A 22,645-nucleotide genomic window follows, 5' to 3' on the forward strand; every position below is an offset into this window, starting at 1 on the left:
CCCTGCTCCAGCATTTAATGGAATCGGGACCTCGGTGAGTGACTTGCGACCCCCCCCCCGGAGGTCTTCACACGACCCCCTCAGGGGGACGCGACCCACAATTTGCAATGTATTGTGTTGTATTGTATTGTGCAGTTTGCGGTGGAGAGAGGAGGGGGGCTGTAATTTAACGGGCCCCCCCTCCACCGCAAATAGCCCAATACAACACATTACAAGTCAACACAACACAATACATTACAAGGCAACGCATTACAACACAACACAATACATTACAATACAGACTCTGCAGCTCACCTGGAGTCCTCCGCACCGACTCTTGCACTGCACTGGCCGGAAGACGTGACAACAAGGTCACATGGTACACTAAGGAAGTGCCGACTTCACGGCACAGAAAATTTAAGCATGCTGTATGGCAACGGGGGCCCGTGGGCCCCCCAGGCTTAGGGGCTTGGTCACAACTGCGACCGCTGCGACCCCTATAGCTACGCCACTGGCTATTGAGTTACATGACATCATCTGTTATTTTTTCACAACATTAGGCATATGTATGCCTCCCCCTACATACTGGTTACAAGCATGGGATTATTCTCATTATGGTAGAGGGGATCTATGACTTGATCTCTGCTTTAGGTTTAACAGCGCTACTTTAAGCGCTGTGCCCGGGGAAGCCCTTGATGTCACTGTCCACATATGGACAGTGACATCTGGGGTTCCCTCTAGGAGCGGAATCCCCGGCCTATGCTCTGGCTGGGGATTCCACTCCTAGAGGAAGCCCCAATGGCACTATCTACAGGGGGGTGGCACTATCTACAGAGGGCACTGTGGCACTATCTACAGGGGTCAGTGTAGCAGTATACAGAGGGCAGTATCTACAGAGGGCAGTGTGGCTTTAGCTACAGAGGGCACTGTGGCAGTATCTACAGAGGGCAGTGTGGCAATATCTACAGAGGGCACTTTTTCAGTATGCACAGAGGGCACTGTGGCATTATCTACAAAGTGCACAGTGGCACTATCTACAGAGGGCACCGTGGCATTATCCACAGAGGGCAATGAGGCATTATCTACAATGGGCACTGAGGCATTATCTACAGAGGGCACTGTGGCATTATCTATGGGGTGTGTGGCATTATCTACAAAGGGCACTGTGGCATTATTTACGGGGGGTGTGGCACTATCTCAGAGCGCAATGTGGCATTATCTACAGGGGTGGCACTATCTACAGAGGGCACTGTGGCATTATCTACAGAGGACATTGTGACACTATCTAAAAAGGAGCTGCCCAATCTTGACATTCTTGTGTCTGCCAGATGCTGCCAACTGAGCAGCCAGACTGCATTTAGCGACACTGAGGGTATGTCCACATGGACGTTTTTCAGGCCGTAAAAATGTGGGGGCAGAACGCCTCCAAGCATCTGCCCATTGATTTTTAATAGGAAAAAACAGGGCGTTTTTTAGGCGGCCGTTTTTAAAAATGGCGCGTAAAAAGAAGTGCATGTTACTTCTTGAGCCGTTTTTCATTGACTCAATAGAAAAACAGCTCCAAAAACAGCCGTAAAAAACGCCGCAAAAAAAGCAAGTTGCTTAAAAATAACAGCTGATAATCAGAGGCTGTTTTCCCTTGAAAACAGCTCTATTTTCTGCCGTTTTACCTTAAACTGGAAAACTGGATTGTTAAAATAAGCACGTAGAGTGAACTCACAAATTTCCATTAAGTTTAAACATAGCGGTGTTATTATAGTAACGTAGTATGTATAGTAATGTAGTATTGTAGTATTGTTATAGTAATGTAGTACTATTATAGTAATGTAGTATTATAGTAATGTAGTATTGTTATAGTAATGTAGTATTATTATTCTAGTAATGTAGTATTGTTAGGGTATGTTCACACGGAGTGTTTTCAGGCGTATTTCGGGGCGTTTACGCCTCGAAAATCACCTGAAAAAACGGAAGCAGAACGTCTCCAAACATCTGACAATTGATTTCAATGAGAAATCCGTCGTTCTGTTCTGACAGGCCATTTTTTTACGCCTCGATTTAAAAAAACGGCACGTTAAAAGACTCCCGTGAAAAAGAAGTGCATGTCACTTCTTGGGACGTTTTTGGAGCCGTTTTCCATTGCTCTATAGAAAAACAGCTCCAAAAACGCTACGAAAATCGCGAGTGGCTTATAAAACGTCTGAAAATCAGGAGCTGTTTCCCCTTGAAAACAGCTCCGTATTTTGAGACGTTTTTTATTATGTGTGTGCACATACCCTTATAGTAATGCAGTATTGTTATATTAATGTATTATTCTTATAGTAATGTAGTATTGTTATAGTAATGTAGTATTATTATAGTAATGTAGTATTATACTAATTTAGTATTGTTATAGTAATGTAGTAATATTATAGTAATGTAGTATTGTTATAGTAATGCAATATTGTTATAGTGATGTAGTATTATTATAGTAATGTAGTAATGTAGTATTGTTACAGTAATGTAGTAGTATTGTTGTAGTAGTAATGTAGTATTATTATAGTAATGTAGTATTGTTATAGTAATGTAATATTGGTATAGTAATGTAGTATTATTATAGTAATGTAGTATTGTTATAGTAATGTAGTATTATTATTATAGTATTGTAGTATTGTTGTAGTAATGTAGTATTATTATAGTAATGTAGTATTGTTATAGTAATGTAGTATTATAGTAATGTAGTATTGTTATAGTAATGTAGTATTATAGTAATGTAGTATTATTATTATTGTAATGTAGTATTGTTGTAGTAATGTAGTATTATTATAGTAATGTAATATTGTTATAGTAATGTAGTATTGTTATAGTAATGTAATATTATAGTAATGTAGTATTGTTATAGTAATGTAATATTCTTATAGTCATTTAGTATCGTTATAGTAATGTAATATTATGGTATTGTGATATTGTTATAGTAATTTAGTATTGTTATAGTAATGTAGTATTGTTATAGTAATGTAATATTGTTATAGTAATTTAGTATTATTATAGTAGTGTAGTATTGTTATAATAATGTAATATTGTTATAGTAATTTAGTATTATTATAGTAGTGTAGTATTGTTATAGTAATGTAATATTGTTATAGTAATGTAGTATTATAGTAATGTAGTGTTATAGTAATTTAGTATTGTTATAGTAATATAATATTGTTATAGTAATGTAGTATTGTTATAGTAATGTAATATTCTTATAGTAATTTAGTATCGTTATAGTAATGTAATATTTTGGTAATGTAATATTGTTATAGTAATTTAGTATTATTATAGTAATGTATTATTGTTATAGTAATGTAGTATTATTATAGTAATGTAGTATTGTTATAGTAATGTAATATAGTTATAGTAATGTAGTATTATTAAAGTAATGTCGTATTGTTATAATAATGTACTATTATTATTATTATTATGGTAATGTAGAATTGTTAGGCCCTGTTCACACAGTTTTTTTTACACGCGTCAAAAAACGCGCATAAAAACGTCCGTAATTGCCTCCCATTGATTTCAATGGTTGGCGGAGGCGTTTTTTCCCGCGAGCAGAAAAACCGTCTCGCGGGAAAAAGAAGCGACATGCCCTATCTTCGGGCGTTTACGTCTCTGACCTCCCATTGACAACAATGGGAGGCAGAGAAAGCATATTTTGCTGCGTTCTTGCCCGCGGCGCAGTTTTTCTGGAACTCGGGCCAACATTTTGCTAGAACTGCAGCAGATGCTTCACGAACATCATTGTTATGTCGAGTTATTCAAGAGATCTTTGGAAATGATGACTTCGGATAACTACAAAGTGGTCATCAAGGCTGACCAAAGGCCAACAGGAGAGCATGAGCGGCGATACAACGCACCAACTGTCAATGAAGTTGCTGTCGTCATCGTTGGGGAATTTGAAAATCGGGATATTGTGCTGCAGGAGCGTGATAATCAACTGCAGAGAGTTTCTGAAACCCATCGATCATATGACCCACTTCAGTACCCACTGATCTTTTGGCAAGGCGAAGACGGATACTGCCAGGAAAAAAGTTTCGTGCATGGCCTTCTACGCCTATCGAATTATGATGCAGGCGAGCCATTCAAATCACCTCTTAATGTGCCGAAATCTTTTCCATCAGTTTTTGGTTGATATGTATGCCAAAATCGAAACAGAGCGACTTCGCTTCATCCGTTTCAATCAGAAGGCACTTTGCTCTGAAAGCTATATCCACCTTCGAGATGCTGTCGTCAACGATGGAAACACGAGCAATGTTGGTCAGATGGTTATCTTGCCTTCCAGCTTCACAGGGAGCCCTCGACATATGCACGAATACACTCAAGACTCCATGACATATGTGCGAGAATACGGAAGGCCTGACCTGTTTATTACTTTTACGTGCAACCCAACATGGAAAGAAATTCACCAAGAGCTCTTGCCAGAACAATCGGCGACTGATAAACACGATCTTGTAGTCTTTTGAAAAAAGGTTATCAAGTTCATGAATGTCCTCACGAAGGGCAAGGTATTTGGAGAAACTCAATGCTTCATGTGCACAATCGAATGGCAAAAATGAGGTTTGCCTCACGCACATATATTGATCTGGCTGAAGGAGAAGATCTGACCAAATCAGATCGATTCTGTCATTAGTGCAGAGATCCTAAATGCACAAGAACATCAAAAGCTTTTCGACATCATCATGAAGAACACTGTCCATGGATCATGTGGAAGACTGAATCCAAGCTCCCCATGCATGAAAGATGGCTTCTGTGCAAAGAGATTCCCAAGACAGCTGATCCATGAAACTCAGTCTGGAGATGATGGTTATCCACTTTATCGCAGAAGAAAAGTGAGAGAAGGCGTGTTCACTGCATTGATGAAGATGAAGATTGGCAATAGTTACCAGGACATCGAGGTCGACAACAGATGGATTGTGCCCTACTCGCCATTTCTTTCCAAGACCTTTCAATCTCACGTCAATGTTGAATATTGCAACTCAGTTAAGGCGATCAAGTACATCAGCAAATATGTCAACATAGGATCGGATCAAGCAGCATCTGGCTTGGAAAGACAAGGAAGAACAACTGATGAAATCAATCGCCAAGAAAGACAAGAAAGAACAATTAATGAAATCGATCGCTTCCAAACTGGACGTTACATCAGTAGCAATGAGGTTGTATGGCGAGTTTTGGACTTTCCAATTCACGACCGCTATCCGATGGTAGTTCATCTCAACGTTCACTTGGAAAATGGACAGAGAGTCTACTTCACCGAGGAAACTGCTGCACAACTAGTTTTGCAGCCCAAAGACATCACGCTGAGAGCATTCTTCAAGCTTTACCAACAAGATGACTTTGCAACGACACTCCTATACTGCGATGTTCCAAAGTATTATACGTGGAATAAATCTACAAGAGTTTTCAAGTGAAGAGTCCAAAGAACACCAGTTGAAGGTCATGTTGGAATCAAGTCAAGTGATGCTCTTGGCAGAGTCTACACAGTGCACCCAAACAACCACGAGTGCTTCTTCCTCCGGTTGCTTCTTGACACAGTAGCAGGCCCAACATAGTTTGTTAGCCTTAAGACTGTTGGCGACCATGTTTGTACAACCTATCGGCAAGCATGTCAAGAAAGGGGACTACTTGAGAGTGATTCTCATTGGGACAAGACTAGAGATGAGCGAACCGGGACAACCGAACCCGGTTTCGGTCCGAACTTCCGGAAAAGTTCGGTTCGCAGCGAATCCGAACTTCACCGGGTTCGGCCGAACCCGTTTTGACCGAACCCGGTCAAAAATATTCTACAAATCGGCAGCCACTTGTCTCTATCAATCACTGATAGAGAAAAGAGGCTGCTGATTAAAAATAAAATAAAAAGCATTTCATACGTACCTGGTCGTTGTCTTGCGGACGAGTCTCTCTTCTTCCTCCAGTCCGACCTTCTTTTCTGACGCGGCAGCCTGTGATTGGCTGCAGAGGCCTCTGCAGCCCGTGATTGGCTGCAGAAGTCTCTGCAGCCCGTGATTGGCTGCAGAGGTCTCTGCAGCCCGTGATTGGCTGCAGAGGCCTCTGCAGCCCGTGATTGGCTGCAGCGCTCACATGGGCTGCATCGTCATCAAGGAATGTCGGGCCGGATGTCGCGAGGGACGCGTCACCAAGGCAACGGCCAGGAGACCGGACTGGAGGAAGCAGGGAGTTCCCGGTAAGTGTGAACGTCTTTTTTTTTTTACAGGTACTCTATATTGTGATCGGTAGTCACTGTCCAGGGTGCTGAAACAGTTACTGCCGATCAGTTAACTCTTTCAGCACCCTGAAGAGTGACTATTTACTGACGTCGCCTAGCAACGCTGCCGTAATGACGGGTGCACACATGTAGCCACCCGTCATTACGGGGCCTCATGCACACGACCGTAAAAACACCCGTTATTAAGGGTCGTAATTACGACCCGAAATAGCGGGCCCATAGACTTCTGTTAGCCACGGGTACCTTCCCGTTTTCTCACGGGAAGGTGCCCGTGCCGTTAAAAAGATAGAACATGTTCTATTTTTTTATTTTACGGGTCGTGCTCGTAATTACGACTCGTAATTACGAGCACGGCCGGCCGCTTTTACGAGCCGTGCTGTCATTATAAGGGTATGTTCACACGACAGCGTCCGTTATGGCTGAAATTACGGGGATGTTTCCGCCTGAAAACATCCCCGTAATTTCAGCCGTTATGGCATATGCAGGCGCTTGAACGCAGCGTCCATTACGGACGTAATTGGCGCTGCTATTCATTGGAGTCAATGAATAACGGCTCCAATTACGGCCAAAGAAGTGACAGGTCACTTCTTCTACGCGGGCGTCTATTTACGCGCCGTCATTTGACAGCGGCGCGTAAATTACGCCTCGTGTGAACAGACAAACGTCTGCCCATTGCTTTCAATGGGCAGATGTTTGTCCGCGCTATCGAGGCGCTATTTTTGGACGTAATTCGGGGCAAGAACGGCCGAATTACGTCCGTAATTAGTGAGTGTGAACATACCCTGTGTTCACACGCACTAATTACGGATGTAATTCGGGATTTTTTGCCCCGAATTACGCCCGAAAATAGCGCCTCGATAGCGCTGACAAACATCTGCCCATTGAAAGCAATGGGCAGACGTTTGTCTGTTCACACGAGGCGTAATTTACGCGCCGCTGTCAAATGACGGCGCGTAAATAGACGCCCGCGTCAAAGAAGTGACCTGTCACTTCTTTGGCCGTAATTGGAGCCGTTATTCATTGACTCCAATGAATAGCAGCGCCAATTACGTCCGTAATGGACGACGCGTTCAAGCGCCTGCACATGCCGTTACGGCTGAAATTACGGGGATGTTTTCAGACGGAAACATCCCCGTAATTTCAGCCGTTACGGACGCTGTCGTGTGAACATACCCTAAATTTTATAGCAGCACGGCCCGTAAAATAGAAAAATAGAACATGTTCTATTTTTTTAACGGCACGGGCACCTTCCCGTGAGAAAACGGGAAGGTACCCATGGGTAACAGAAGTCTATGAGCCCGTTATTGCGGGTCGTAATTACGACCCACAATAACGGGTGTTTTTACGGTCGTGTGCATAATGGCAGCACGGCTTGGAAAAACGACCGGCTGCCTGTGGCCGGCCGTGCTCCTCTCCTGAAATACTCTGTGCTGCCTTAAACTCTGTGGACAGGTCAGGATCCTGTTTCTTTTAAATGCTGCTAGGGAACCCGCTCGATCCACTATATAAGGCTGCGCTACAGTGCAGCATTTAAAAGAAACAGGATCCTGACCTGTCCACAGAGTTTAAGGCAGCACAGAGTATTTCAGGAGATGAGCGTGCAGATTCAGTGCTGCTGTGAACTCTGCTCTTACCATTACGTAGCTCTCAGTCTGTTACCTCTCCTCCACTCCTGTCCTCAATAACACCTTCACATGATTGGCAAGTCACCACCCCGCACAAGATCCGCACGCTCATCTCCTGAAATACTCTGTGCTGCTGTGAACTCTACTCTTACCATTACGTGGTGACTTGCCAATCATGTGAAGGTGTTCTTGAGGACAGGAGTGGAGGAGAGGTAACAGACTGAGAGCTACGTAATGGTAAGAGCAGAGTTCACAGCAGCACTGAATCTGCACGCTCATCTCCTGAAATACTCTGTGCTGCCTTAAACTCTATGGACAGGTCAGGATCCTGTTTCTTTTAAATGCTGCACTATAGCGTAGCCTTATATAGTGGATCGAGCGGGTTCCCAAGCAGCATTTAAAAGAAACAGTGTGTGTGTTTGGGTATGTGTCTTTGTCTGTTTTTGTTTTTATATGTGTGTTTGTGTTTATGTGTGTTTGTGTATATATGGGTGTGTTTGTGTATATGTGTTTGTGTGTATATATATGGGTGTATGTGTATATGTTTGTGTGTAGATGTTTGTGTGTGTGTGTTTTTGTATATGTGTGTGTTTGTGTATATGTGTGTATATGGGTGTGTTTATGTGTGTTTGTGTATATATATGGGTGTATTTGTATATATGTTTGTGTGTAGATGTTTGTGTGTGTGTGTGTGTGTGTGTGTTTATATATGTGTGTGTTTGTGTATATGGGTGTGTGTATATGTGTGTGTTTGTGTATATGTGTGTGTTTGTGTATATGTGTGTGTTTGTGTATGGTTGTTTGTGTGTGCGTGCGTGTATATATGTGTGTGTTTGTCTGTTTATGTGTGTGTGTGTGTGTGTGTGTGTGTATATCTTGTTGTGTTTGTGTATATGTGTGTGTGTTTGTGTATGGTTGTTTGTTTGTGTGTGCGTGTCTATATGTGTGTAGGTGAGTAGAAGTATTGTTATTGTTCACATTGATAACTGTTTTTTTATGTTGTTGCAGATTTTGATGTACCGATTGGACTACATCTTCGATTCGTTGGACTACTGCGTAGATCTACGTTTTTTTAAAATTTAATAAAATGGTTAACGAGGGTTTTGTTGGGGATTTCTTATTTCAATAAAAAAGAATTGTCTTTGTGTTTTTTTTTTAAATTTATTAGTGCCTAGATAATGGTAGTTGGCTGATTGACAGCATCCATTATTAAGGCGGTACTTAGTGTTAGCCGGTGCAGAGGCTAGCACTAACCACCCATTATTACCCCGGTACCCACCACCACCAGGGGTGCCGGGAAGAGCTTGGTACGATCCAGTACCCGACCATCTGTTGTGATGGTCGGGTACTGGGGCGGCCGTAGGCTGGTATTATGAGGCTGGGAAGGGCCAAAAACAGTGGACCTTCCCACCCTTGTAATGCTAGGCTGCTGCTGCTGTGTTGTATCGGGCTGGTTATAAAAACGGGGGGGACCCCACGTCATTTTTTTTTTGGAATTTAACAAATTTAACAATAGACGTTGGGTCCCCCACATTTTTAATAACCAGCCATATACGCAGCAGTCTGGCATTACATGGGTGGGAAGGGCCACTGGTTTTGTCCATTCCCAGGCTAATAACACTGTGTTGTATGTGGCTGGTTATGATAAATTGGGTGGAACCCCATGTCTTTTTTAAAAAAAATAAAAATAATAAAAAAAAAATGACGTGAGGTCCCCCCCACTTTTATAACCAGCCAGATACAACACAACAGCAGCAGCCTAGCATTACAAGGGTGGGAAGGTCCACTGTTTTTGGCCCTTCCCAGCCTCATAATACCAGCCTGCGGCCGCCCCAGAGCCCGACCATCACAACAGATGGTCGGGTACTGGATCGTACCTGGCTCTTCCCGGCACCCCTGGTGGTGGTGGGTACCGGGGTAATAATGGTGGTTAGTGTTAGCCTCTGCACCGGCTAACACTAAGCCTCGCCTTAGTAATGGATGTTGTCACTCAGACAGCGGCCATTACTAAAGTGGTAATAATAAAATTTGAAAAGAAAAAGACAAAGTTATAGATAAAATATTTTATTGAAATAAAGCACCCCCAACACAACCCTCATTAACCATTTTATTGTAGAAAAAAAAACAGTCATCGAAGTAGTCCTCGAAACCGACGTAGTCCAAACACCAAACCTGTAAAAAAATAAAAAAATGAAATAAAACATGTCGTAGGCTTAGATTCAGTTTAATGTGTGATACTGACTGTTATACCATGTATAGAAGCCTGCCGCGAAGTTGACTTAGATACAGGGCGCCAGCAGACAGTATCATACATGGCCATACAGACATATATACAAACAAACATACATGCAAACTATCATACATACATGCATACACACACACATGAAACCATACATACAAACATGCAAAGATACATACATATATACAAGCATGCACAAATATACATGCAAACATAAATACATGCAAACATAATTACATACATGCACATATATATAAACATACATGCAAAAATAAAAACATGCAAACATACATGACAACATACATACATGCAAACATACATACATACATACAAACATGTATACATACATGACAACATACATACATGACAACATACATACATGCAAATATACATTCATGCAAACATACATAAATGCAAACATACATACATGCAAATATATACATGCAAATATACATACAAACATGCACATATATACATACATGACAACATACATACATGACGACATACATACATACATACATAAAATGCAAACATACATACATACATTCATGCAAACATACATGCAAATATATACATGCAAATATACACATGCAAATATACACATACATGCCAACATACATACATACATGCAAACATACACACATGCAAACATACATACATGCAAATATACATACAAACATACATGCACATATATACATACATACATGACAACATACATACATGCAAACATACATTCATGCAAACATACATTCATGCAAACATACATACATACATGCAAACATACATTCATGCAAACATACATACATGCAAACATACATGCAAATATATACATGCAAATATACATACACACATGCACATATATACATACATGCCAACATACATGCACATATATACATACATACATACATGACAACATACATACATACATACATACATGCCAAAAAAAATAATAATACGTTCATACTTACTTTCCTCCTGTCCGGGCTCCAGCGATGACGTTTCATCCATGTCGCCGCTGCAGCCTGTGATTGGCTGCAGAGGCGGTCACGTGGGATGAAGCGTCATCCTGCCGTGCGTGACCGCCACTACAGCCTGTGATTGGCTGCAGCGGCGAAAGGGATGAAACGTCATCGCTGGAGGCCGGACAGGAGGAAAGTAAGTACGAACGTATAATTTGTATTTTTTTATTACATTTAAATTGTATTTTCCGCGCGCCGAGCATGTACTGTCAAGGTTGCTGAAAGAGTTAGTGCAGCCCATTAACTCTATCAGCACCCCGGACAGTAGCATGCTCGGCGCACGTAAGTGACAGGTTCGGTCCGAACTAGTTCGGTCCGAATCGAACTTTTTTGTGAAATTCGGCGAACTAGCCGAACCGAACTTTTGAAAAGTTCGCTCATCTCTAGACAAGACTTTAGAGGAAGCAGCAACCTGCCAATTACCAGCAAGCTTACGAAACCTATGTGCTGTCATAATCACAACGTGTGGACCATCCAAGCAACTTGAACTGTGGGAAAAGTACAAAGAGCACCTCTCGGAGGATGTTCGTCTGCAAGCACGACGGCAAAACCCGGGACTCCAATTGGACAGCTATACTCCGCAAATGTTCAACATGTCATTGATCCTACTTGAAGAAGAATGTTTGATGATTGTCTGGGATGAATGCACGATGGCACACAAGTTGGCGCTTGAAACTGGATTGAACTCTGCAGGACTTGCATGGAAACAATACAGTCATGGGAGGTGTCGTCTTGGTGTTGGCCGGTGATTTCCGTCAGACGTTGCCTATTGTTCTAAAGAGAACACCAGCAGATGAATTGAAAGCTTGCTTGATGCAGTCGGTGTTGTGGAGGCTTGTGAAGAAGATGAGTCTGACTACCAATATGCGAGTTCATCTGCATGGAGATGCCACAGCTGGTGAGTTTGCCAGCAGATTACTCAATCTGGGGAATGGAGATGTTCAAGTTGACAATGGGACGGATCTGATCAGCTTCCATGATGAGTTTGCAAATTTTGCCAAGTCGGTGGAAGAGCTTACAAACAGTGTCTTTCCCAACATCACCTTCAACTACAGAGATCATGAATGGTTATGCCAACGGGCAATACTGACTCCAAAGAATGATTCTGTCAACGCCATTAAACAGCAAATTCAAATGACTCTGCCAGGTCAAGAAAAGCTGTACAAATCCACCGACACAGTTATTGACCCCGATCAGGCGGTGTACTATCCGACAGAATTTCTCAACTCTCTCGAGCCGCCTCGCTTACCTGCCCATCGATTGATGTTGAAGGTTGGCTCACCTATCATGCTGTTGAGAAACATTGATGCTCCGAAACTTTTCAACGGGACGAGGCTGTGTGTCAAGAAGTTGATGGATCACATCATCGAGGGCACCATACTAACAGGATGTGCCAAGGGGGAAGTTGTTTTTATTCCTTGCATTCCCTTCGCTCCAAATGATGTTCCTTTCGAGTTCAAGCGGCAACAGTTCCCAGTACGCCTAGCCTTCACTATGACAATTAACAAGGCTCAAGGTCAATCCCTGAAAGTGGCAGGAATACACCTTCAAAGTCCCTGTTTTTCCCATGGGCAACTATATGTTGCTTGCTCCAGAGTCGGCACTGGAAAGAATCTCTACATCTTGGCACCGGATCAAAAGACAAAAAACATTGTTTACAAGAAAGCGTTGGAATAGAAACATGCAGTCCTAAATTAACACTATATAAATCTGTAATGAATATATTGCTTCATTTAATTTCATTTAATTTCTTTTATGCTTCCATTTATTTAAATAGTGAGCTTTTACTCTATCTATACCGTAAGTCAACCTTCTGAGCAACGCCGGGTATAAAAGCTAGTTTTGCACTAGTTTTGATAAAATTTCCCCATTGAGTGAGAAACTGCAGCTGTATCCCCCTGCTCCCTCTGTTCTATTTATTATATTCCTGTGATTAATTTTATGGCAACTGGGAAGAGTCCTGAGCATTTACAGAGAAACTGCATGTAGGGAAAGGTTAACTACAGACCAGTGGCGGATTAAGTAGACCATAGGCCATGGGCTGTTACCAAAACTTGGGCCCCCCTTCTCCACCGCCGCCCTGCCGTGCTGTAACTATTGAATAAAAATAGTACCATACACTGTACCCCTGAATATAATTGTGTCAAACACTGTGAAGTAATGCACCACATACACAGTGCCCCCTGTACATAGTGCCACACACAGCCCCCTGTAGATAGAGTCACACACAGCACCTGTAGATATCACACATCCCTCCTATATCTAGCACCACACACAACCCCCATAGAGAGCGTCACACAAAGCCCCCTATATATAGCGCCAAACAGCTCCCCTGTAGAGAGCGTCACACACATACCACTGTGGATAGCGCCACACACAGCCCCCTATAGATAGTGCCACACAGCCCTACTGGTCTTGTAAATAGAGCCACACAGCGCCCCCTTGATTGCAGTGCCCCACAGCCCCTATTTAATATAGTGTCAAAAGCCCCCCCTTGAATATAGTGCCACACAGCCCCCCCTTGAATACAGTGCCACACAGCCCCCCCTTGAATATAGTGCCACCCAGCCCCCCTTCAATATAGTGCCACACAGCCCGCCCTTGTATATAGTGCCACACAACCCCCTCCATTGTATATTGTGCCACACAGCCCCCTCAGTATATAGTTCCACACAGCGCTCCCCCTTGTATATAGTGCCACACAGCACTCTCCCCCTTGTATATAGTGCCACTCAGCGCTCCCCTTGTATATAGTGCCCCACAGCGCTCCCCCTTGTATATAGTGCCACACAGCGCTTCCCCCCTTGTATATAGGGCCACAGAGTGCCCCCTTGTATATAGGGCCACACAGCACTTTCCCCTCCTTGTATATATGGCCACACAGCGCTTCCCCCTTGTATATAGTGCCACACAGCATTCCCCCTTGTATATAGGGCTACACAGCGCTTCTCCCCTTGTATATAGGACCACACAGCGCTCCCCCTTATATATAGGGGTACACAGCGCCCCCCTTGTATATAGGGCCACACAGCGCTCCCCCTTGTATATAGGGTCACAAAGCGCTCCCCCTTGTATATATTGCCACACAATGCTCCCCCTTGCATATAGTGCCACAAAATCCCCCTTGTATATAGTGCCACACAGCCCCCCCCCTTGTATATTGTGCCACACAGCCCCCTCGGTATATAGCTCCACACAGCGATCCCCCCTTGTATATAGTGCCACACAGCACTCTTCCCCTTGTATATAGTGCCACTCAGCGCTCCCCCTTGTATATAGTGCCACACAGCGCTCCCCCTTGTATATAGGGCTACACAGCGCTCCCCCTTGTATATAGTGCTACACAGCACTCTCCCCCTTGTATATAGGGCCACACAGCGCTTCCCCCCTTGTATATAGGGCCACACAGCGCCCCCCTTGTATTTAGGGCCACACAGCACTTTCCCCAACTTGTATATATGGCCACACAGCGCTTCCCCCCTTGTATATAGTGCCACACAGCACTCCCCCTTGTTTATAGGGCTACACAGCGCTTCTCCCCTTGTATATAGGACCACACAGTGCTCCCCCTTATATATAGAAATACACAGCGCCCCCCTTGTACATACGGCCACACAGTGCTCCCCCTTGTATATAGGGCCACAAAGCGCTCCCCCCTTGTATATAGTGCCACACAGTGCTCCCCCTTGTATATAGTGCTACACAGCACTCTCCTCCTTGTATATAGGGCCACACAGCGCTTCCCCCCTTTTATATAGGGCTACACAGCGCTTTCCCCTCCTTGTATATAGAGCCACACAGCGCTTCCTCCCTTATATATAGTGCCACACAGCACTTCCCCCCTTGTATATAGGGCTACACAGCGCTTCCCCCCTTGTATATAGGGCCACACAGCGCTCCCCTTGTAAGTGGTGTACATACCTGTAGTGCTGGGACCAACGCAGGAACACTGGCCGGTCTGTAGCTCAGGAGTTCAGCTCCCGAGCGGAGGAGCGTCTCAGGAGTCAGGCAATGGCCGCTCTGCCGGCAGCCACGATTCATGCGCTCCGGCACTGAAGCAGGACGAAGTCTCGCGATGCGAGATTGGAGGACAGGAGGAAGTGGGGAGATGCCAACAGGTGGCCGGAGGGAAGGAGGAGGAGAACCAGAAGTGGGAGGAGGAGAGCGAGCGGCCGGAAGTGTGGAAAAAGGTGCGTGGAGTTGGCGTGTGTGGGGTAGAAATAGCAGGAGCGTGCAGGGAGTGAGAGAGGAGAGAGGCCAGCAAAGATCGGTGGCCTGGATGGAAGACAGAAGTGGTCCGCAGCAAGGGCTGTCTGACACAGCAGAGCTGAGGACTGCCGGGACCCTAGTGTACCCCTGCAGTAGCCAGCAGAACAGAGGTCGGTGCAGTCTGGTTCCTAATGCTTTACTTCCCCATGAATGGGTATACCCCCTCTCCTTGCCAGAGACGCAATCCATGTCGACCTATATCAAGGAGAATCTGGATAGGGGTTTCATACGAAAATCCTCCTCCCCGGCCGGTGCCAGTTTCCTCTTTGTAAAGAAAAAATACGGATCTCTTCGACACCGCATTGACTACCGTTGTCTCAACCAGATCACAGTCAAAAATAAATACTCTTTTCCACTGCTCTCCGAATTATTTGATCGTATACGATGAGCCAAGATCTTCTCTAAACTAGACTTGCGTGGGGCCTACAACTTATTCCGAATTTGTTAAGGTGACGAGTGGAAGATGGCATTTAACACACGAGACGGGTACTATGAATACCTGAGGATGCCCTTCGGCCTGTTTAACACTCCCGCGGTCTTCCAAGAATTTGTGAATATCTTCAGAGATCTCCTCTATGTCCGTGTGGTTGTCTATCTCGATGATATTTTGATCTTCTCCCCAGATCCAAAGACACATCGGAGGCATGTCCGTCAAATCCTGCTGCGATTGAGGGAGAATCGTCTGTATACAAAGCTGGAAAAATGCACTTTTGAAAAAAATTCTCTGCCCTTCCTGGTTTACATCATCTCGGATCAGGGTCTCAAGATGGATCCTGAAAAAGTAAAGTCCACTCTGGAATGACCACATCCTTAGGGCCTGCGGTCCATACAGAGTTTTTGGGGATTTGCTAACTTCTACCTGCAGTTTATCCCAAACTTCTTTTCACTGATGGCTCCCATCTCTACCGATACCAAGAAAGGTATGAACGCCAAGGTGTGGACTCCAGAGGCAGAATCAGCATTTAATAGCTGCAAGAGTGCCTTCATTTCAGCCTCGATTCTTCATCATCCTGACGTGTCTTGGCAGTTCTCGTTAGAGGTTCTTTTGGTGCAGGTGCACTTCTGTTCCAGAAAAGCTTCAAAGGAAAGGCAGTAGTATGTGGTTATTACTCGAGATTTTTTTCCTCCGCAGAGTGCAATTATGCTATTGGGGATTGGATGTTACTGGCCATCAAATTGGCTCTGGAGGAGTGGAGACATCTGCTTGAGGGCGCAGCTCAACCCATCCTGATATACACCAACCACAAGAACCTTACCTATCTCCAGTCAGCTCAACCGCTAAACCCCCGTCAAACCAGGTGGTCACTGTTCTTCACCGTTTCCAATTGTGCTCCACTACCGTAACGCTGACAAAAACGTGAGGGCCGATGCTCTGTCCAGGTCGTTTGAAACAGTGGACACTGTGGAGACCCCTCAATGTATCATAAACCTGTCCTACATTGCCACTGCCAATTCCCTACAAGTTAGAGACATCCCTCCGGGGAGGACTTTTGTTCGGTTGGCAGACACGAGAAGAATTCTTCGCTGGGGCACAGCTCCAAACTGGCTGGGCATGCTGGTGTTCGTAAGACTCGAGACCTGATAGCTCGTAATTTCAGGTAGCCCACACTACCCAAAGATATTGTGGACTTTGTCTCTTTCTGCACTGTGTGTGCTTCTAACAAGGTTGCACACTCCAAGCCTGCTGGTCTGCTCCAACTGCTGCCTGTACCCAATTGCGATGGACTTTGACACAGACATTCCTCCCTCAGCAGGATGCAATACTGTCTGGGTGGTGGTGGACCGGTTCTCGAAGATGGCACATTTTTACCTCGATTGGCAAATCTTTTCATTCAGCAGATCTTCCGCTTGCATAGCTTGCCCCTTCATATCGTGTCTGAAATTCTGGAGAGCCCTCTGTAAACTCTTGGATGTGAAATTGGACTTTTCCTCAGCCTACCACTCCCAGTCCAATGGTCAAGTCGAGAGGATTAACCAGTTCATGGACAATTATCTTCGTCATTTAATTTCCATGCAGCATGATGACTGGGTACAGCTTCTTCCATGGCCCGAGTTCTCATATAACAATCACACAAGTGAGTCCACTACTTCCACACCGTTCTACATTGTCTACGGTCAACCTCCACGAATCCCTCTTCCTGTTTCGGCTACATCTCAGGTACCCGCAGCTGACTCTGCAATTGGTTACAAATCTGGCAGGAGACCCGGTCCTCTATTCTGCTGGCAGTCGATCGCATGAAGCGAAAATCGGATACAAGAAGAGAGCCGCCTCAGTTTCTTCCGGGTACCAAAGTCTGGCTGTCCTCAAGAAATATTCGGCTGAAGGTTCCTTCGTACAAATTTGCTCCCAGGACCTTTTGAGATGCTACAACAGATTAACCCTGTCTCCTATAAGCTTCGGCTGTCTCCTACCCTCAAAATCCCCAACTCCTTTCATGTGTCCCTCCTGAAACCTGTGGTGCTGAACCGCTACAGTAGGACTCCTAGGCCTGCGGTTGCTCCCATCGGTTCTTCCGATGTGTTCGAAGTAAAGGAGATCCTGGATTGCAAGAGGGTAGGAGGAAGGACTTTCCATTTAGTGGATTGGAGAGGGTTTGTTCCTGAGGAGAGGTCCTGGGAGCCAGAACAAAATCTTAATGCCCCTACCCTCATTAAGAAATTCCTCTCTCGTTCTGGACCCAAGAAGAGGGGGCGTAAGGGCGGTGTACTTTAACGGCCGTGGACTGCAGACCCCTCTCATTCTGCCGACGTCTCCCTCTCTGGAGACACCAGCACATACGGCCGTCCTGCCCTGTAGTGACCACTAGGGTGCGTGTGCGCAAGCTCATTCCTGGCCTTAAAGGGCCAGCGCGCCCACAAGTAATGAATTAAGTAATTATCCCCTGATCACCCTGGACTATAAGTAGGGCCCTGCCCTTTCACTCCTTGCCTGAGCATTGTTTGTATTCCTATGTTAGTCTTACAAATGGTCCCTTCGTTGTATCCTGTTCTCAGTGTTCCTGTGCCCTGCTACCTGTATCACGTGCTGTATTTGTTCTTGTGTCCTCTCTAGTGTTGGAGTCGTGTTGTGCCGTCAACTATGCCTGCTGTCTTACGCCACGTCTGGTGTTATCAGCAATGGTACCTTCTGCCACGTTTTGCATCACCTGTTGTGAAAGTACCATCTGTGCAATGCCTCTGCTACTGTCTGGACTATTGCAGGTACCCTTGTGCTTAGACTTTTGTATAGACTTGGTACACTGTTGTTTGGTCAGCTGCTACTCCGCTACGGCGGTGCAGCCTAGTAGGTCCACATACCCACAGATCGTGACATGAGCACAGCGAGCTTGGCTGATTCCGTTATTCCTGGTCACCTCCCCATTTGTTTTGCGCCAGCAACCACCTCACCAGGCAGGACAGGATAGGAGGACCCATGTTGGGAAGATATGCGTGGGTCCCAGATCCAGAACTCACATCTATCAGACAATTATGGCATATCCTTTGTATATGCCATAAATCTCTAAGATGGAAATACCCATTTGTATATGCCATGAATCTCTAAGATGGAAATACCCATTTATCAACACATGAAAATTGTAACCAGAACCGCTATATTCAGCCATTTCTGTCTTCTGAATAGAGAATTAATAGAGCAGTAGTGCGCACGCATGTCCCCTGCGCCATTGAAATGGGGGGGTCCCTCGTTTTTGTATTCACTGGATATACCAGTGGTCTGTGGAAACAATAGCGCTGTCGACTGCGCTATTTATTCCATCCAAAAACGGAAGCCTTACCCAACAGGGACAAACGGAAATCATTAGCAATGGAAGTGTTACCATTGAAATCAATGGTGATGCAAACGGAGGCTATGGTTTCCGTTTGCCTTTCCGTTGATAGGTTCCTCTGACAGAAAGGTCTGACGAAACCCATCAACGGAAACCGAACGCTGATGTGAACAGGTCCTCAAAACATAACCTTTTATCATTTACAAAATAATAAAAAGTAAAAAAAAATGTATCTCATATAGAAATACCTCAGTGGACGAAATAAATTGTGCTAAATAAGCACAATCCAAAATTGTAACAAAATACAAAAGCGCAGTGGGTTACTACACCATCTCAAAGATCAAGAGAGAGAAAAATATGAAAGATCAAACAACCGCCCCCAAATAAGTATAAGAAAATCATGGGTCATTAGTTAATTGATACAGCTAGGATCTTATGTCGCTTAAATACTAACCCTAATAAGACCCTTATCCATGACCCTTGTTTAAATTGAGTCATCCCCCTGAAAGGGGCGACCCCACACAGAAACCTCCTATTACACCCTAATGCAAGCAAAGAATTTTACGAACACAAAAAGAAATTGAATCAAACATCCACTCCCAAATGGGTTTGAGAAAATCATGGGTCATTACCTGATACAGCTAGGCAATTTATTTTTATCTAATGAGACAATACAGTATTTCGGACGGAAAGCAGCGGTTAAAAATAAATAAATAAATAAAAAGCTTGTACTACACCCGTTCTCCATTGTTATAGCAACGCATCCCTCTGGTTTTCATGCAGCCCGGCCTCCTGAGATGACGCTACAGCCCATGTAAAAATGCTTATGCCAATCCCTTCTACATTGTCATAGTGATGCTTTCTTCTGTTCTCCATCTAGGCCGGCCTCCTGGGATGACGTTTCATCCCATGTTACTGCTGCATCCAATCACAGGCTGCAACAGCGGTCACATAGGCTGTAGCGTCATCTCAGGAGCTGCATGAAAACCAGAGGGATGCGTTGCTATAACAATGGCGAACGGGTGTAGTACAAGCTTTTTATTTATTTATTTATTTTTAACCGCTGCTTTCCGTCCGAAATACTGCACCACAATTTTCTGCGGTTTTTCGAGTGGAATTCCCTGTGAGTTCCAGGACGGATACGCTGTGTACTTTTACATAGCGTATTCGCCCTGTGTGAACATAGCTTAAAAGTTACGTTTTCAGTGACCTGCTTTTTCAGTGATAATTAAGCCTTCTCTCTGGGGAGTCCTGCTACTTCAAGACATTGGGCAGTCCGGGGGTTATTTAGGATGAGAAAAACACTACCACATCTGTCCATGGGTCCTATGTGGTATTGCAGCTTAGTCCCTTTAGGTTTAGTAAAAATAAGTTTCAATACCAGAGACAACTCATAGACAGGAGTGGCACTGTTTCTGGGAGAAAGCAGTCATATTTCTCAAATGCTGGACAATTCCTTTAAGCAGTTACATTGATTGTCTACCCTTGAACACTATGTCAGGTTTTTTCTAACCTAAATAGCTCCAAAATTCCATGATGATTACATTTTTTATATATCTTTATAGCAGTTGAAGCTCTATCCCCTGCATAGGCATAGAAGTAAATGATAAACTCCTGGCTGCCTGCAGCTAACGAGCTAACGGCATACTGTGTTGTTATTATTGAGTACAGTGTATATACAGAATGCAGTAAGCTCCCCCTGGTGGTGGCTGCAGGCAGCCAAAAGTTTATGCAGTGTCATAATCTATTAAAATAATGTACATATCAGATTTTATACAACCAGCATCTTCCTATGTAAAAAATAGTTTAAACATATTTGACAAAAATATAACAATGGTAATTGCAAAACCTTGAAGACTTTTTAAATGGTATGACTGATATGATCCTAGCCATAAACCACTGATGTAATGTTTTCAGTTCTACAGAATAAATGTAATCTTGGGTAGTTTCCACACAGTTACTCAGAATTTATCCCCATGTTATTAAGCGTTTACATTGTGTCATATGGATATTTTGTTTGGCTTATAGGTTAGTATTCAATCCTCATTGTTTCAGCCTTCGGCTCTTTTCACATCAGCTCTTATTTTTCTGTTCCACCATAGAAACACAAAAATAAGAAAAACATAAGTGTCAGATCAGTCACATGACGGACACCAGCGGCGACTGACGGAACACATTGACTTTAATGAATTCCGTCATTATTTTCATAATTTTGCCAGACAAAATAGCACTTGTATGTTGCACTATTGTCCTGTCATATTTTGTCCAAATATGACAGAATCTGCTACAGAGGCTCCTGACAGGGCCTCCGACGTAGATGTGAACAAAGCCTTAGTTTTATTTAATTTATTTTTTTCATTCAATTTATTTTTTTCATTCTTTATTTAACATTTTCCAAAACATAGTGAAAGAAAAAAAGAAATCCATAAGGGAGGGGGGACAAGTCAGTTTTAGAATATAGTAAACGGTCACCATCAAAATTCAAGTGGACAAACAGCACTCCATTGGAAAGCCTGAAAACCCAAACAGAAGACACAAACAGTTACACACCTCTATAAGAGAGTCAACCACAACCAGCGCTGGTCCTGAATGCTGGAGCAAGGAGCTGAAAGCTCCGTGCTCCAGCATTCACTCTGCCATGAGCGGCTCGGCGCAGGCAGGCACGATGTGTGACGTCATAGCCTGTCTGCGCCGAGTTACACACAGCACAGACTGGAGGAGAAGGATCCTCCACCCATTGTGGGAAGGGGGGTAGGTAAGTAATTATGTTATTATTTTATATTAGGCACTATGGGGCAATATACTGGGTAGGGAAGTAGGGCTGATATGGTGGCAGCTATAGGAGCATTTTACTATATGGGGCAGCATTATTCTGTATGGGGGCATTATACTGTGGGGGCAACTATGAGGGCATTATACTGTGGGGACAGCTATTGAGGCATTATACCGTATGGGGGGCATTATACTGTGGGGACAGCTATTTGGGGCATTATACTGTATGGGGGCATTATACTGTGGGGACAGCTATGAATGGCATTATATTGTGTGGGCAGCTATGGGGGGCACTATACTGTGGGGGTAGTTATGGGGGGCATTCTACTGTATGGGGGGCATTATACTGTGGGGACAGCTATGAATGGCATTATACTGTGGGGGAAGCTATGGGGGCATTATATTGTGGGGGCAACTATGGGGGACATTATACTGTGTGTGGGCAGTTATGAGGGGTATTATACTGTCTGTGGGCAGCTATGGGGGGCATTATACTGTGGGGGCAGCTATGGAGGGCATTATACTGTATGGGGGGCATTATACTGTGAGGACAGCTATGAATGGCATTATACTGTGGGGGAAGCTATGGGGGGCATTATATTGTGGGGGCAACTATGGGGGCATTATACTGTGTGTGGGCAGCTATGGGGGGCATTATACTGTGGGGGGAGCTCATATGGGGGCATTATATTGTATGGGAAGCTTATATGGGGGCATTATACTGTATGGGGGCATTT

The 22,645-nt window shown here is 44.2% G+C and overlaps 2 protein-coding genes across 2 annotated transcripts; both read left to right on the forward strand.

Annotated features, from left to right (window-relative positions):
- The first annotated feature begins 4,676 nt into the window (after positions 1-4,676).
- LOC142656618 (uncharacterized) lies at positions 4,677-5,405 on the forward strand. The gene has a single exon (XM_075831544.1). It carries the CDS (start codon positions 4,677-4,679, stop codon positions 5,403-5,405), a length of 729 nt encoding a protein of 242 aa, XP_075687659.1.
- A 6,415-nt stretch (positions 5,406-11,820) lies between these two features.
- Positions 11,821-12,780, forward strand: LOC142656619 (ATP-dependent DNA helicase PIF1-like). Its single transcript, XM_075831545.1, has one exon. The coding sequence runs from the start codon at positions 11,821-11,823 to the stop codon at positions 12,778-12,780; it is 960 nt and encodes a 319-aa protein (XP_075687660.1).
- The last annotated feature ends 9,865 nt before the right edge of the window (positions 12,781-22,645 follow it).

Source organism: Rhinoderma darwinii, chromosome 6 (genome assembly GCF_050947455.1).
Source record: "Rhinoderma darwinii isolate aRhiDar2 chromosome 6, aRhiDar2.hap1, whole genome shotgun sequence".
NCBI classification, from domain to species: domain Eukaryota; kingdom Metazoa; phylum Chordata; class Amphibia; order Anura; family Rhinodermatidae; genus Rhinoderma; species Rhinoderma darwinii.